At 43.2% G+C, this 18,060-nt stretch overlaps 1 protein-coding gene across 2 annotated transcripts in view; it reads left to right on the top strand.

Annotated features, from left to right (window-relative positions):
- ANKFY1 (ankyrin repeat and FYVE domain containing 1) overlaps positions 1-18,060 on the top strand; it is a 138,792-nt gene that overhangs the window by 82,823 nt on the left and 37,909 nt on the right. For both annotated transcript variants that reach the window (XM_030222266.1, XM_030222267.1), the window contains exons 12-14: positions 5,575-5,785; positions 10,072-10,170; positions 16,747-16,900. In XM_030222266.1, coding sequence (XP_030078126.1) covers positions 5,575-5,785; positions 10,072-10,170; positions 16,747-16,900 — 464 coding nt within the window. The remainder of the gene's footprint in view (positions 1-5,574; positions 5,786-10,071; positions 10,171-16,746; positions 16,901-18,060) is intronic.

An 18,060-nucleotide genomic window follows, 5' to 3' on the forward strand; every position in this document is an offset into this window, starting at 1 on the left:
CTGTGTTGCAACTCCCTTTGAGAACAGGACAGTATGTTTTGGTGCTACATATATTTTCCTGGGAGCGTGCATTATACAACCCTCAGTGCCCAGTGAACACAGGCAAAACAACGAAGGCAAACAGAACTGTCAGTCAAGGGTGTAGTATGTAGAGATTATTACATAACAGAATTAGTTTTGTTTTGTATTTTTCTCACCTTGCTATTACTCACCTGACCAGCAGGGACTGGGGAGACTGCAAAACAGGGAAGGTATCTGAGCCATCACATAACAGCTTTATCTATGGTTGAGATTCACAGTACATAGCTCCCTTACCAAGGATCGTCACTGCAGTGGCTGGGTTATCAACAGAGCAAAATAAGAATAAAAAGAGGCGATAAATATCTTTGAGTGAATGTAGATTGAGCCATAGTCCAGTGGGTGGTAGTTTCCTTGTGAGTTGAGTACCCAGAGGAGGAAGTTCACTAGCTCAGAGGGATGGAATTTAAAGCCATTTTTCTTCAGCACACTTTTTTAGATAGAGGGTGAACAGCAACAAACAAGCTGCTACTATTTTCTCTTCCTTATCATCCATGCCAAACCAGTCCAGATGAGTAGGTTATGCCTCACTGCCAGCAGATGGAGCCAGAGAAAAACAACTCAGAGCTTACTTCACTCCCCAGAATTGCCTTCAGTTCCTCAGTATTTCTCTGGCTCCAGTAGATGGTGTAGCAACTATGAGTGGGCTGCTCCCAGTTGTGTAGGCCCAGGTTCCCAGTGGAATCGGTTAGGGGGAGATTTCATTAAATAGTTGGGACAAACATCCAGTTGACAGTAGGCAGTAGACAGCTTGTTGGTCATTTGTACAACTATGTTGTCCGTGATCTGGTTGAAGCTTGACCAGATTTGGTCTGTCAGGTATTCTCCTGAGTGTGGATCTAGCTCATAGAGGAAGGTATCCAGGTTGGTGTTCTTCTGAGGCATGCTGTTGCGTAGGTTACATAAGTATTGCCATACTGGGAAAGACCAAAGGTCCATCGAGCCCAGCATCCTGTTTTCCAACAGTGGCCAATCCAGGTTACAAATACCCGGCAAGATCCCCAAAATGTACAAAACATTTTATACTACTTATCCCAGAAATAGTGGATTTCTCCCAAGTTCATTTAATGACGGTCTATGGACTTTTCCTTTAGGAAGCCGTCCAAACCTTTTTTAAACTCCGCTAAGCTAACTGCCTTTACCACATTCTCTGGCAACATATTCCAGAGTTTAATTACACGTTGAGTGAAGAAATATTTTCTCTGATTCATTTTAAATTTACTACATTGTAGCTTCATCGCATGTCCCCTAGGCCTAGTATTTTTGGAAAGCGTGAACAGACGCTTCACATCTACCCGTTCAACTCCACTCATTATTTTATAGACCTCTATCATATCTCTCCTCAGCCGCCTTTTCTCCAAGCTGAAGAGCCCTTGCCGCTTTAGCCTTTACTCATAGGGAAGTCATCCCATCCCCTTTATCATTTTTGTCACATTATTATTGCCACTTTGCACTAAAGCATACTTTATTTCTCTCTTTCCCTCTGGTAGAGAAGTGAGGATGTTCATGAAAACTATATATCTATCCACAGGCATGGCAGATCCAGCACAGAGTTACTTTGGTCTTCCAGAGGCTACTGTCAGGACTGTGTCCTTGCCTCTGTTGTCTAAATGTCTCTCTTGTTCTGGTCTTCCAGAGGATACTGGTAGGACTGTGTCCTTGCCTCTGTTGATTAAATGTCTCTTTTGTTCTCTAAATGCCTCAGCATGGGTATGCATATCTAGAGTTTTCACACCTTAAGTGTTACTGTTCTGAGAGCTATTTTGGCTTACTTCCACCTGGTGTGGGTAGAGCTCGAGTACATCATACTCATCTGGACTGGTCTGTACATGGACAATAAAGGAGAAATTTGGGCATATCTGTTAATTTCCTTTCCTCGAGTCCTTCTAGACCAGTCCAGCCTTGGCAGTCAAGGGTTCTCAATCTGACTCATTCAGAAGGCTAGCAATGAGAATGTAGTAGTCCACTCTAAAGGTAGTTGTTCCTCTGGTATATGGAATTCATTCCTGGGTTAGTGACCATGAACTGATGATTTTGACTTCACCAGGTTTGGCTTTGAGGGTGAATTGGAAACCCAAAATATAAGAATTGACTTCAGTAGTCTTAGCTTTGATATAGAATACTGAGGAGCTGAAGGCTTCTCTGTAGGAGGAGTGAAGTCAGCTCTGTGGTTCCATCTGCTGGTTTGGAGGGGGGACGTAATCCATTCATTTGGACTGGTCTGGCAGGACCCAAGAAAAGGAAATTTAACAGGTAAGTCCAAATTTCCCCTTAGAAGAAGTGATCGTTATCTCTTTTCAAATATTTTTAGAGAGGTGGTTATCATGAAATAGTTCCACTTCTTGGTTTCAGGAAATTTATGTCACTCAGGAAAATAATTTGTGCCTTTATTGGAGTGGAAGAGTAGCCTAATGATTAGTGCAGTGGGCTGAAAACCAGAGGAACCGGGTTCAGTTCTCAAAGTGGCTTCTTATTTAAATAATTAATTAATTTATAGCCCACCCATCCAGCCATCTGAGTGGATTAAAAAAAAAAACACTTGTAAAAATGACACATTAGACATATAAACACCCATTGCCCAAATAATTCTTAAACCCTTTCGCATAAAAAAAAAGGCCTTACAAAACAAAGTTTTCAACTGCTTCTTAAACTGAGATACATAGTAACATAGTAGATGACGGCAGAGAAAGACCTGCACGGTCCATCCAGTCTGACCAACAAGATAACTCGTATGTGCTACTTTTTGTGTATACCTGACCTTGATTAGTATCTGCCATTTCCACGGCACAGACCTTAGAAGTCTGCCCAGCACTAGCCCTGCCTCCCAACCACCAGCCCCGCCCCCACCACCGTCATATATGGAGGAAATATGACACATTGCAGAAGGAAGAGAATTCCACAAACAAGGTCCAGCATCAAAAACACATACCCAAATTTCTTCCAAAACTCACCTGATAGAAAGAGGGAACAACCAACAAATCCTGATCCTGAGTTCTCAAGGACCTCTGTAAGCCTTGAACCAGGGCCAACGGAGCATCATCGTGAAGTGCCCAAAACACCAACAACAAGAGTTTAAACTGAATGCACCACACTATGGGCAGCCAGTGCAACGTCTTCAACTGAGGTGTAATATGTGCTTCTTGGCTCACACCCTTAAGCAGCTGTTCTGTAGAGTTCTGCAAAGTCCTTAACATAGTATCCAAAATCACTCTCAAGCTTCAAATCGAGGTTGCCACTGGAAATTAAAAATGGAATCTAAATGAAACCCTGAAAAAGAGCATGGCTTGCCAGTCCAAGCGAGCCATAAATTCTGTCTCTTTGCCACATTCAAAGACAACCCATTTTCGTGCATGCACGTTTGCACTGTCCGGAAATAAGTCTCCACCAGTTCAACACTATCCTCTACCACTGGAGGAACAGTGAATTAAAATTGCAAGTCGTCTGCATAAAGATGGTAGCAGACCCCCAGGCCAGCTGACACCTTACACACAGGAAGCATGAACAAATTAAACAGCAGCAACAACAAGCAAGAACCCTGCGGCACACCAGATGAGACTGGCGTCCATTGAGAAGTAGAAGGACGTTGAACCAGTTGAAAAGTCTGATCCATCAAGACCAAAACCAAGCTAAAACCTTACCTGTGATAGCAAATGAGCGAAGGTGCCCAAGCAACAATCCATGACTAAGTGTAAAATGCTTCCGCCACATCTAATGAAATCAACATATATTTCTTACTCTGTGCAAAACCAAGGCAAATCTCATCAATCATTGTAAGCAAAAGGGTCTCTGGATTATGTTTAGAACAAAAACTGAATTGATATGGATCTGATGACAGCTGCTGGTCAACAAAATCATTCAACTGAAACAACATCAACTTCTCGAGTATCTTTGCAAAAGAACCTTTGCAATAAAAAGATTAGAAATGGGGCAAAAATTCTCAACCTGGTCCATATACAGCAATGTTTTTTTTAACAGAGGGCGCACAGCGGCAATAGCTTCAGTAAACATTTGATTGATAAGAAAGGCCGTACTCATTGTTAGCCTTCTGAATTTGTCAGATTGAGAACCCTTAACTGTCATGGCTGGACCCTGGCAAGTCACCTAACCATCTGTTGTCCTAGGTAGGGAAAAAAAACCCCACTACTACTACTACTACTACTATTTAGCATTTCTATAGCGCTACAAGGCATACGCAGCGCTGTACAAACATAGAAGAAAGACAGTCCCTGCTCAAAGAGCTTACAATCTAATAGACAAAAAATAAATAAAGTAAGCAAATCAAATCAATTAATGTGAACGGGAAGGAAGAGAGGAGGGTAGGTGGAGGCGAGTGGTTACAAGTGGTTACGAGTCAAAAGCAATGTTAAAGAGGTGGGTTTTCAGTCTAGATTTAAAGGTGGCCAAGGATGGGGCAAGACGTAGAGGCTCAGGAAGTTTATTCCAGGCGTAGGGTGCAGCGAGACAGAAGGCGTGAAGTCTGGAGTTGGCAGTAGTGGAGAAGGGAACAGATAAGAAGGATTTATCCATGGAGCGGAGTGCACGGGAAGGGGTGTAGGGAAGGACGAGTGTGGAGAGATACTGGGGAGCAGCAGAGTGAATACATTTATAGGTTAGTAGAAGAAGTTTGAACAGGATGCGAAAACGGATAGGGAGCCAGTGAAGGGTCTTGAGGAGAGGGGTAGTATGAGTAAAGCGACCCTGGTGGAAGATGAGACGGGCAGCAGAGTTTTGAACCGACTGGAGAGGGGAGAGGTGACTAAGTGGGAGGCCAGCAAGAAGCAGATTGCAGTAGTCTAAACGAGAGGTGACAAGGGTGTGGATGAGGGTTTTGGTAGAGTGCTCGGAAAGAAAGGGGCGGATTTTACGGATGTTGTAAAGAAAGAAACGACAGGTCTTGGCGGTCTGCTGGATATGAGCAGAGAAGGAGAGAGAAGAGTCAAAGATGACCCCATTTTGTGAGACCATTAGGGACATAGAAAGTACTTATATATAATATGTAAAACCACTTTGGTTGTACCATAGAAAGACAGTGCTTCCTAAATTTGTATCCAATATAACGCCGTTTTATCACTTAAAAATTCATCTGGCCCCACATGATGATGGAAAAAAAAGTCCCCCAGTACCCTCCCTTATCTCCTCCAATGCATTGATTTCCACCTAGTAAGAAGCCCATATAGGAGAAGGAGCCAGAGTCTGTAAATTTTCACTGACTCACAAACCCTGCAGCTCTGCAGTGGTTTCCAGTCTAATAGGAAACCTGCACAGGAGGAGGGGTCAGATTCAGTAAATAGTCATGAAGTCACAGGCCCCATACTGACTGCCTGTACTGCGCATAGGTCAGAGTGGTGTTAGAGAGAGGGGGGCAGCAGTCCCATTTCTTTGATACCCATCTACTTGGGAACCACTGTCGTAAGACAATGGCACAGACCTGTATAACCATGGGACATTTACTGCTATTCTTCACCTCATGTGTTTTCAATGCTGCTCTTTTTAAAGGGAGAAACCCCATTGCATACAGCTTGTCGGCATGGTTTATCAAACCTTACGGCAGAACTACTCCAGCAGGGGGCCAATCCTAATATCCAGACCCTGGAACCACTGCCATCTTCCAAAGGTTCAGCAGACAGTACTTACCTACAAAGTCCTCTACACATGGCAATAGCTTACAACCATCCAGATGTGGTAACAGTCATATTGGAACAGAAAGGTAGGTTGTTTTAAATGTACTTCCATATACTGCCTGTGAAAGATGGTACTGTGCATCTAGTTCAGAGGAAGTTATGAGTCTGTGCTCCGTGTCCACTCTGTTATAAAGTTTTATATCACTTGCAAAAAGGCAAACTTTTCCTTCTAGCCTTTCGGCAATGTCGCTCAAAGTAATATTGAATAGAATTGTCCCAGCACTGATCCTTGAGGCACACCACTAATTGCCTTTCTTTCCTTTGACCAGATACCAGGTAAACACAAATCGTTTGTTTACTCTTTCAAAAAAATACAAAGATTAGGGGGCATGCCATGAAGTTACATAGTAATAACTTCTAAAACAAATAGCAGAAATTTTTTTTTCATACAATGCTGTGGAACTTGTCAGAGGACATGGTAAAAGTTAGTGTAGCTGGATTTAAAAAAGGTTTGGACTAGGGCTGCAGTTCAATCAAAAATTTTTAACATGCAGTTAAACATTTTAATCTTGCAGTTGATCAAGGGGCTTAGCCTGCAGTCCATTAGGAGAGGCACAGAAGGGGAAGGGAGGACACTCATTTCCTCCCCCTCCCCCCTCCAAATTATATATCATACCTTTGCTGGTGGGAATGCCAAATCCCCGCCAGTCGAAGAAATCTATTGCCAAAGAGGCCAACTTCCTCCTTGTGCTGCCTCAGGAGTGAGAAAGTCAGCGGTGTTCCTCCAGCTGCCGATGTCAGCTCTCCTCGAACATATTCAGGTCATGCAAAAACTGAGCATACTTGGGGATTGCAAGCATTGGTGGCTGGAGGCACCCCGCTGACTTCTTTGCTCCTGAGGCAGTATGAGGAGGAAGGTGTGATTCAGGCAGTGGATTTCTTTGGCTGGCAGGGTTTCAGCTATCCTACCAGCCATGTACTGCACTTTTTGAGGGGGCCCCACCCCTCTCCTCCCCTCCCCTCCCCTCCCCTGTGGATATGCCACTGATTAAAGGATCAGCATCTTCCTTTCTCCCACCTCCAGGTCCAACTCTTTCTCCCTCCCCTCTACCCCCAAATCCATTCTCTCTCTCTCTCTCTTTTTACCCCCCCCCCCCCAATCCAACACCGCTCTCTTTTTCTTTTTCTTCTTCCTCTCCCACCCCATGTCTGTTATCTCTCACTCTGTCTGAGCCCCGGCATCTCTTCCTATTCCCCCTCCCCCGTGACAGTCCAGCATCGCTTTCCCCTTTTAGCCCTGCTCACAGTTTTCTCTTCCCCCCCCCCCCCCCCCCCCCCCCCCGGACACCTGCCTCCCTCCCTCTCAGCCACCCGCGGTTCTGCCTTCCCCCTTTCCATCTGACCCACCCCACCCCCTTCTGATGTAACTTTTGTTTGGGACAGGTCAGAGGGGAAGGCCCCGTGTAGGCACAGGCAGCTATTAGTACAGCTGCCACGGGACTGAAGACTTAGTGAACACTGCAAAAAAAGGTAAACCGGGTGGGAAAGGGAGAGGAGGGAGAGCCGCCGGCGGTCCGGGCGGGGCAGGGAGGGAGAACATTAATTATAAAGCGCAATTAATAACACGTTAATTACTGCATTAACTGCAATTTAATGTGCAGCCCTAGTTTGGATAAATTCCTGAAGGCAAATTCCATAAATCATTAATTAAAATAGACCTAGGAAACTAGATGCTGACTGAATTTCAGTTTCGGCTTTGGAACCGAAACTGAAAAATCTAGGGATGGTCATGCTTCGGTTTCCAAAACCACCCCCCTACCCCCCAGCAACTACTGTCTACCTGCCTACCTCACCCCACCACAGGAAGGCCACCTCCAGGCCTACCTTTAGATGCCTTAGTGGTCCCGAGTCGCTCCTGCCCATCCTGGCTACACAGTCAAAATGGCTGCCATGACTTCCCACAGCATTCTTGTGAGGCTGCCATGGGAAGTCACAGCAACCATTTTTAAACTGGAACCGGCATGGACAGGAGCAGTCCCCAGTCGCTCTTGCCCATACCTGCTCCAGTCTCAAAATGGCTTCTGTGACTTCCCATGGCAGCCTTTTTGACTGAGTAGCTGAGATGAGTAGGAGAGACTTAGGATTGTTCCAGCTCTGAAGAGCCCCTAGACCACCAGGGCATCTAAAGGTACGCCCGGTGAGGGACTACGAGTGATCAGACAGGAGAGCAGGAGGACTCGCTGTCGGGTGTGGGTGTGGTTTCACTTTCATCCGAAACTGAGTGGCAGATTTCTGCCATAGATTCTGTTTCAGTTGAAACTGACAAATCCTAGTTTCATTTGCCTTCTACAGTGAAGTGGTGTGGTAGCCATGGTAGTTCACTTTTAAAAGTAATAAATAAAAACTAAACAAAGCAAAGAAAATAAAATGTGGCTGTGCCACATGAACTTTATCTTACCACAACATCACTTTGTATTTGTTTACACCGGAGTCTGAAACGCCTCTCCGGTACTATGTAAGCCACATTGAGCCTATAAATAGGTGGGAAAATGTGGGATATAAATGTAACAAATAAAATAAGATGGTACATTTTTAATTGGACTGACTTTAATACATTTTTTGATTAGCTTTCGAAGGCATTACCACCTTCTAAAGAAAAGCCACTGCTAGTAGAAGGTTGTTAGTAAGGTTGTTACTTTTTGGGATGCTGCCAGGCACTTGTGACCTGGCTTAACAACTGTTGGACTTTGGTCTGACCCAGTATGGCAAATCTTATGTTGTTAGGTTCATCAGCTATATTCCAGAGTGTAGAAACATCTCTAAAATGGGGCGATGGCATCAGTTTCTGGTTAAAACTGGTAGCCAGATCCTTTTGTCTGGAGATGATTACCTGACGAGATTTATACTAAGAATATGCATTTTTGTTTCAATTTAGTTTGATTATTTTGTTTAGCATGCACAGGGCTTTATTTGTAGACAAAAAGGAAGTGGAACAGTGGAAAGGGCTAGGACGCAGGCCAGGGGAAGGTATGAATTGTACAAAAAGGTAGGCTCAGCAGAAGATGTGAACGCAAATCTGCACACACACATTCCTCGCACTGTACAGGAGAAGAGGGTTTAGAATAAGCAGCATATATCTGCTCTTGTCAGTTTCAGGCTCACCCCCTTCACTGAATTTTCCTTCAGGCTGCCTGGAAGGGAATAACTGGAGCAGAACAGCCCTGCTTCTCTGGCTCAGGTTTGAAAAGAAGTGGCGAACTGTGTTCCTGGTTGTTCCTCTCTCCCTCCCCCAAATTAAGACCCAAACATGAACTGAATAATACATGCTAAAATAATGTGTTCTTTTTCTTGTTAGCCTGTATTGCTTTGTGTTTACATATGCTGAAGCAAAATGAAACTCAAACAAAAATATAACGCGTGAAAGTTCATGACTATTTTCTCACTATATACCCCTAATTTATGCCACGAGGCATTCCAAAATATTGACCTGTGTTTACAAAGGTGCGCTATAGGCGCGTTTTCATGTTTAACGCGTGTTAAAGTGCTAACGCACCTATAGGAATGTTGCTAAGGCACCTTAGTAAACGTACCCCTAAAAATGGTGGTGTAAATCAGTGTTTCTTAAGCCAGTCCTGGTAGTTTGCCCTAGTCAGTCTGGTTTTCAGGATATCCACAATGAATGTGCATGCGGTGTGCATACAACAAAGGCAGTGCATGTATATCTGCATATTTTTAAGTGCAACAGAAAATTGTGATCCATTTAGTTATATTAGAAAACAGTATTTGCTATTTTATTATTCCATTAGTTTGCTCCTTTCCAGTAGTAAGTTGTATCCTTTGGACTCGGATACTACAACATGGTTGCTAAAACAATTCTCTGAAGGAAGTTATACCAAAAGTGTGTGAACTAATCACCCACCTCATTTGTGGTTGGCAGTTTGAGGATCATAGGAAAAATTTGGGATTTAGAATATGTGATTTTGTTGTTGGATGTTTTTTTTGTTTTTGTTTTGTTTTAAGAACTTGTCAAACACTGTAACAAGTTATACTTCCAAAACAAACAAGGACATAGGAGCAAGCCATACAAGAACCGTCAAATGCTACAAAGCAGTTTTGAAGGACCAAAATGGTTTACTTAAGCATTTCTCAAGCCAATCCTGAGAGTTCACCCTAGTAGGTCTAGTTTTCAGAATATTCACAATGAATATGCATAAGAGTCAGTTAAAGACAGAACAGGAGTTTATAATGAGAATCTGAATAGGGTTTTGTGCAATATGTTCAATTTCCAGATCTTACTGAGATGTTGGTTTAACTGTTAAGATTTGTACTTTGTATTTTAATCAGACGTTTCTTGTGTATTACTCCTATATAGCTAATGCCCTTCATGCTACCAACAACTTGCAAATCATTCCTGACTTCAGTCTGAAGGACTGTAGGGACCAGACTGTGCTGGGACTGGCACTGTGGACAGGTACTCAGGAAAGATCCAAGCTGTACATCATTTCAAGAAAAATTGTGTTTAGCTATTATATGTGTAGATGTCAGCAGGGGAAGAATTAGAATGAAGACGCAGTAATACTAATTTGGATTAGTATGGCGTATTTAATCACATTGCATTATGATGTATAGAAGTTCAGAAACATAAAACTCACCTCTGGAGTAGGTGCCTGGCAGCATGTTTTTGATTTTCATTGATTTACTTGATATGTAAGCTTCCAGGGAGAAGAAATAACGTTAAACGTTACAGTATTATATAGTGAAGTAAGAGTTCACCTTTCCTCCTAATACTGCTTATATGTCCCACTGAATGTTTTAGTATTAGGCAGAGAGAACCTGAGTAAACATATAACACAGTTTTTAAATTATTATTTAATTTATTTAAGGAACAAAATTATCCAACCCCTATATCACCCATGTTGAAAAGTAACTGCCACCTAAACGTAATTACTGGTTGCAACAGCTTTAGCAGCAATAAATGCAACCAAACGGTTCGTATAATTTTATGTCAGTCTTTCACATTGTTGTTGAGGAATCTTAGCCCATCTTCTTTGCAGAACTGCATTAATTCAGACACATTTGTAATTTTTCATGCAGAAACAGCTCACTTCAGGTCCTGTCACAACATCTGTATTGGGTTCCAGTCAGGATTTTGACTAGGCCAGTCGTAAACTAATTTTGTTTCTCCTTAGCCTTCTAGGTGTAGACTAGCTTTGTGTGTTGGATCATTGTCTTGCTGCATAACCCAAATATTCTTCAACTTCAGCACACAGACAGATGACTGGATAATCTCCTAAAGAATGTTCTGGTGCAGTGCAGAATTCATGGTTCCTTCAATTATAATAGGTTTTCCAGGCCCTGAGGCAACAAAACTTCTCCATACCATTATTTTACCACCACCATGTTTGACTGTTGGTACGATGTGAATACTGTATTTGTTTTATGTCAGGCAATATGGGACCTGTCTTGTCCAAAGAGTTCCATTTTTGACTCCTCCGTCCATAGAACATTTTCCCAAAAGTCTCATCCAAGTGTGTTTTGCAAATGTGAGACAAGCATTGTTGTTACCCTTTATTCCTGAAGGAATGCTGCACGAACTGTTTGAAAATTCTGTGCTGTTTGTTTGTAGTATTTTTGCTCAGGATTTTCCCATCCCAAGGCCCAAAATTTCCTCCTGTTTCCCTCTTGAAGCTCTAGTCTCCCCCACCCTACCCAGTGGTACACTCACCTTTGTCTGCTCCTCCTCCCACCCTCCCCAGTGGCACATTTCTCTGCTGCCACTAAATTGTACTCCAGGAGCTGGCTTTCCCCCTCCCTCCACAGAGATCGCGCAGCAGAAGGTGGAGGAAATGAACTGCTGCACATCGGGTCACTTCCTTCTTCTCTGCCAGCTTAGTCTTGACTGCTTTTGTGAACCATGGCACCTCCACAGTGCACATAAACAGTATTGTCTAAGCCGGCAGAGGAGGAAGACGTGATCTCAGCAGGAGAAGAGGGGGTAGAGAGAGACCTGATGCTGGCACTGAGCAAAATTCTATACAAATTCTGCGCTGTACAGTTGCCTGGAATTCCCCCAGGAGTAACTCTTAGATAGCAGTGGTTTCTGCCTTGCTACTCTCCCATGAATCCCATTTTTGTCTAGTCTATTATGGGAGTGAACACTGACCGTAGCTGAGGCCAGAGAGGCCTGCAATTCTTAAGATGTTCTTGGATGTTTTCTGACTTATCAGATGAGTTGTCACTGTGATTTGGAATAATTTTGGTAGGCTGGGAAGATTCACTATTGTTTCCAGTTTTCTCCATTTGGAGATAGTGGCTCTCACTGTGATTCAGTAGAGCCTTGAGTTTTAAAAATGGCTTTGTAACCCTTTTCATACTGATATATTTCAGCTGTTTTTTCTTGTCTCTTCTGGAATTTTCTTTGATTGTGGCTAGTGTTCTTGTAAAACTTTGTGGTGATTCTTCACTCTCATGTTAAGGTTCAGTATATAGTGAGGTGATAAGATTCAGCAGGGCTGGCTGCAATCAAACCTGTATTTAATTAGCTGAATCTAATTATCAGTTACATTTGATCAGTTAGTTGATTAAATAACATGAATAGACTTTAATGGACCCTCGGCATCTAAACTAGCCATTGCATGCCCCTCATAGTACATTGCCCCTCTATCTGTGGAAAAGTCTTATACTCTGCCCCATGTAAGATATTAGGAGAACCCCAATGAATCACTGGGGCCTTAACCCGGGGATGTGTGATCCGTTAACTATAGTGGGGAAATGGTTTTCTTGCCAGGAACAGAAAATTGTTGATTGAGTAACTAATGGGGCAGTTGCTTTTTCACCTGGCTGTTGGATAACTACTGTTACTTAAATGAAATAATAATTTAAAAACTGTTGTGTGTTTATTTAGATTCCCTTTATGTAATATTACATATTGTTTAAAGATCAGAAACCATTCAGTGTGATTATATATTCAATAATAGGGGACACCAGGAAGGGGGAGGGGACTTTTCCACATCACTGTAGTTATTTAAACTGAAAGCCAGAGCATCAAAGTGATTTACTCCTTGCCATGGGCAAAACAAAACCCTTTGAATGTGCATTCCAGTGTTTATGCAATTGCATAGTTCATTGCTTTAACCACTAGACCACATCTCCCAGAAGAGATATTTGTTTAGTTATTTATTTATGCATTCTTGTATCCCACTATTATCCAAAAACAAGTTTCAGTTCAAGTGGTTTACAATTACATTTCTCACGCCCATTTCTAAGAACCCTAAGTCTAGCGTGAGTGAAGTATCTAATTACAGACCAGTGGCCTCCATACCACTGTTAAGTAAAGGTGATGGAAGGTCTGGTGTCCAGTCAACTCATGGAATACCTTCTGACTCATAATATCTTACATAGTTCTCAATTGGGGTTTAGACTTGCATATAGTACAGACACAGTTCTTACTACCTTGATAACCAATTTCAGGATGGACCTAAGTTGGGGCAACAACATTTTGATTTCACAATTTGATATGTCCAGTGCTTTTGACATGGTTGACCATAACAGTTTACTGAGTTTGTTGACTCTGCTGTCTGGACTGATAAAGAATCCTGGTGGTTTGTGTGTTGGGTCTGTGAGTGCTTTCTAGGAACTGTGGGACCACTGGGAGTGTGTCTGCAGTAACCTAGAAATCACTGGGGATAATTTGAGAGGAGAGTCGCCCAGTGGTGGTTGGGACCCAGTCGGTGGGAGGAGGGTGCTAATGTAGAGCACAAGCAGCAGGTGCAGGCAGACCTGAGCTGTGCTGGGGATAGACCCTCTTGAGTGGCCGCGGTGTAACCCCAGGTCGGTGGCTAGGCATTTCGTGACACATAGTTTTCTCTAGGAGGACCAATTTTCCTCGGTTCTAGGATTGGCCCAGATTCTTTCTTGTCGCCCTTATTTTCTCTTTACCTCTAGAAGTTCTTCTGTAAACCAAGGAGGCATAGTATTTTGGTAGGCCTCAGGTTTGTTTTCTTAGGAGCTACTCTATCCAGTATTGCCTTACTTGTGTCATCCCAAAACTGAAAGAAATTAGAGGAGAAGGAAGTTGACGATAACTGATTGAACGGTATATTAGACCACAATTCACTAGCACTAACTCTGTCCCTAGTTGTGCAGAGGGTTCTCTTATTTGCTGATACATTTACCGTTGTGTGTTCTTTCCAATTAAGTATCAAAGTTAACTTAAAATGGTCAGACCCCAAGGAGCAGGAGACCACGTTGGATATGTGATGAAGAAGTTAGTATAGTCAGTGATTCTAATTGGTGACCTTTGATGAGAGATGGACCACCAGTGAAAAGGGAGAATTGCCAATGATCAAGGAATGCTGTGAAACTCTTGGCGTGGGAATCATTTAATGAGTCTAGATGATGATTTATATCAATTAGTAACAACATGTTTTCCAGTGAACACAAGAATTAGATATGAATTCCATAATATCATTTTCTGCATCATTCCAATTGCCTGTAGGGCGGTAATGTAAAACCAGACAAATGTGCTTAGACAAAGAATCATCCCTAATATCATAAGCAACAATTTCAAATTGTGGAGAAATTAGCTCAGAGAAATGTGAAAGCTTGAAGAAGGATTTAAAAAGAATTGTTGAGCCACCACCTCTTTTCTCAACTCTAGTAAGATGGAATATCTTATAACCAGGAGGGCATAAGTCATTAATGATGGGATCATCCCTAGAATGTATCCATGTTTCAGTAACCAAGACAAAGCCAAATTGTCCATCTACAGTTCAGTCACGTATTACTCCAGATTTGTTTACCATCGATCTAGCTTTAATGTAACCCACTGGTATAAGTAAATAAGAATCAGATGCAGTTTGAGAGGGTGTGATTTTAATTAGATGACATTCACGTTGAAGCGTTTTTGACTTGTTACTATTTTTATAATCGTCTGAATTGCAAAAATTAGAATAAGGATAAGTAGAATAACCAATTAAAGGCCAATGAAAGTGTTGCCTAGGTATATAAATCACTGGAATATAATAATAACCCTCAACTGCATGTAATTGGAGACTCACCAAGCAGGATAGGAGAAATAAAAATGGGAGCTACCTAACCAGTGGCGTAGCTATGGTGGGCCATGGGGGCCTGACCCCCCCCCCCCCCCCAATTGGATCCAGGGCCCCTGGTTTGGCAGGTGGAGGTCCCCAAACCCTGCCAGCTGAAGCTTTTCTCCAGCGCTGCTCTCCTTACATTGCCTGCCCTGCTTCCCTCGTTGCTTGCATATTCGGTTTTAGTGAAACTGAGCATGCGAGACACTTTGTGCATGCTCAATTTCATTAAAATCGACATGTGAATTTGCTGAAACCGGAACAAGCCCTATTGGGGATGGACGACATGCTTGGGGCTGGTGCTGTCCACCATAATATGTTGGTATATAAGGCCTGCTTAGTGGGGAAAAAATGCATACTGGTCAATTGGGTTACACAGGAGCCTCCGACATACTGGCAATGGCGTAATAGATTTCATGCCTTATTGTTGATGGAAGTCCGAGCTGTCGCTTTGCGATTCAAAAGACAAAAGGAATTATATCTTACTTGGAAGAACTATATACAAGCCCTTGCGCCCCGCGCCCGTAGCAATATTATTAACAGGTTGGGGGACCCTCGCATTCCTACATGACAAACTCTGTAACATAAAAAGGTGGCCTTACATCCCTGTGACTAAGGAACTGATGCTTCAAGGGGGGGAAGGGGGGGAGGGGAAAAGGGGGGGGGGAGGGAAGAACTACAATAAGTTGAACGGGATAATGGACGTGGAGGGGAGGGGGACATCTTAATTTCTGATGAGATTCTCCATCTAATAATCTGTAGATTTGTTAAGGGATGTGCTAGGATGTTATATTACGTTGGGAACTAATGGATGCTGTTTTTGATAACTTTATTATCAGATTACATACAAAAGTTTGAAAAATCGATGAAAATCGATGACGATGTTGGTCTAAATCAAAATTTGTTCATATTATTTACAATGTTGGATTTATATGTTTGGAAATGTCATCAATAAAAATTGTTTTAAACTAAAATCGACATGTGAAGAAGGGCAGGCAATGTAAGGAGAGCCGCGCTGGAGAAACGCTTCAGCTGGTGGGGTTTGGGGCCCCCTTCCAGCCAAGGTATGTGTCATTTGGCGGTGGGGAGGAGGGCCAAAATATGCCCCCCCCCCCCCACACACACACACACACTCTTTGGGCTCTGGGCCCCTCCCACTTAAAAATCTGGCTACGCCCTTGCACCCGACTAAAAGAAATTCCATTATGGAGTAGTTAGAATTGGATAGGAAGAGAAGTTTGGTGGATTAAGATCCAAAGGACTCTATTATAATAGAATTAAAATTCTTCAGTAAGAAGAAAAGGAGAAAAGTTAACTGACTAAAGTGATAGACTAACCAGGCTAGAATAGTCTATAATAATGCAAAGTTGAAGGAATAGATGAAAAGGATACACCGTTAAATGAGAGTTGTAAGTCCATGAGAAGCCATCAGAGAGCAAGTTAGCTAATAACAAAAAATTTAACTAACATAAAGCATAATATTAAGTAGACTGCATTAAATATTGAACAAGAGAAGCTTAATTAAGTGGGAAAATTAAGAACAACATATTATCCTACAAATTAGGCATAACACCCAGGAGCCACACGAAGGCAGCACACTGACAAAGCATCTGCTGACTGGATAAGTTCCTTTGACTATCGGCCCTTAAATTATTTAGAAAACTTGAATGCTAGATATAAAAGTTTCCCTATATCTCCCCTCTCTCTGCGAAGTAACATTGACTATAGATTCTGTTCCTTCCTGTGGTAGTCTTCCTTTGTCTTCTGTCTGCTTTCATTTGTGTATCCTAGCATGAGATGGATGGAAAAGGACTTCAGTCTGTGACAGAAACTTTTTTTTTTTTTTTTTTGCTGTAGTGAAAATTGCTTTTGACGTATATTAATACTAATTATTTAGATTTGCTGATGTTTTACAATGTCATTTTAATTCTTGATATAAACTGGTTCTTCTCTAGGCATGCACATTATAGCCGCACAGCTTCTGGGATCAGGTGCTTCCATCAATGACACAGTGTCTGACGGACAAACGTTACTGCATATGGCAATACAGAGGCAAGACAGCAAGAGTGCTCTTTTTCTCCTGGAGCATCAGGCAGATATAAACGTTAGGTAAGGTAACACCTAAAACTATCTGGGCTCCATTTTCAAAAGGGATGTCTTTGTTAAAACTTTTTGGGAAAGGAGGCCATGAGCATTGAGTTGTAGCAGTTATAAGTCAACAGTCTCTCCAGAGAAGAATCTGTCCTGGACAGCAGGGGCGGACTGACAGTGGTCTGGTACTTGGGCAGTAAAGGTCGTTGGGCCCCCTCCCCGGGTGCTGCCTCGCCTCCCCCCATCTGCACCCCACTATCCTCGCCCTCCGCACACTACTGCGCCCTCCCCAGTCCTACTTTGAAGGGCCCTGGTGGTCTAGTGGCCTCTTTGGGGGCAGGAAAGAACCCTACTCTTTCCTGCCTGCTGCCGCTGCTCTGTCCAGGGTAACCATGTTTTCCATATCATCATGCTGATCAATCCATAGACTGGTGGGTTGTGTCCATCTACCAGCAGATGGAGATAGAGAGCAAACTTTTGCCTCCCGATATGTGGTCATGTGCTGCCGGAAACTCCTCTGTATGTTCTCTATCTCAGCAGGTGGTGGTCACACACAGCAGCAGCTCTGGCTAGGCCTCCAAGCCTAATTTTTAGGTTTTGTTGAGTGCCTGGGGTTGAGGGCTCTTCTTGAGCAAGTGCAAACCTGGTGGCGCCAGGTCCCTCCTTTTCTCCCCCCTCCCGCTGGCTCCGTTTAAAAAAAAAAAAAAATTTTGAACGTCCTTAAAGGCGTTTATTTCGACGTTTATTTAAACGTTTATTGCAGCTACTCACTGGGACACCAGGTCGTTACAGCTCGGAGCGGACAGCAGGTAATTTTTACCTTTTATAGCGGGCAGGGGGTTCCCCGATTGGTCTCCACGTGACCTATGGCGTCGGAAGGCGAGGGCGCAAAGAGTCGCTCCCCGGATCGCGTGTGCGCTTCTAGAGGGGATGCGGGGGTGTTAAAGTCTGATTCGCCCTTGTTGGGTGACAGTTTCGTGACCGATGAGTGTCCCGGTCCTTCCTCCGGTGTGGCGGTTTTTCCCGCCATAAACGCCCATCCCCCGTGGCTCGCCTCCGCCATCTTGGCCGGCCACGCGGCTCGGACGGCTTCTTCTTGGGCCGCCCTTGAGGTGGGAGACATTGATGCCATGAATGCCCTTAATTTGGGCGACGGCACAAGCGGCTAAAGTTAAGTG

This window comes from Microcaecilia unicolor, chromosome 13 (genome assembly GCF_901765095.1).
Source record: "Microcaecilia unicolor chromosome 13, aMicUni1.1, whole genome shotgun sequence".
NCBI classification, from domain to species: Eukaryota; Metazoa; Chordata; class Amphibia; order Gymnophiona; family Siphonopidae; genus Microcaecilia; species Microcaecilia unicolor.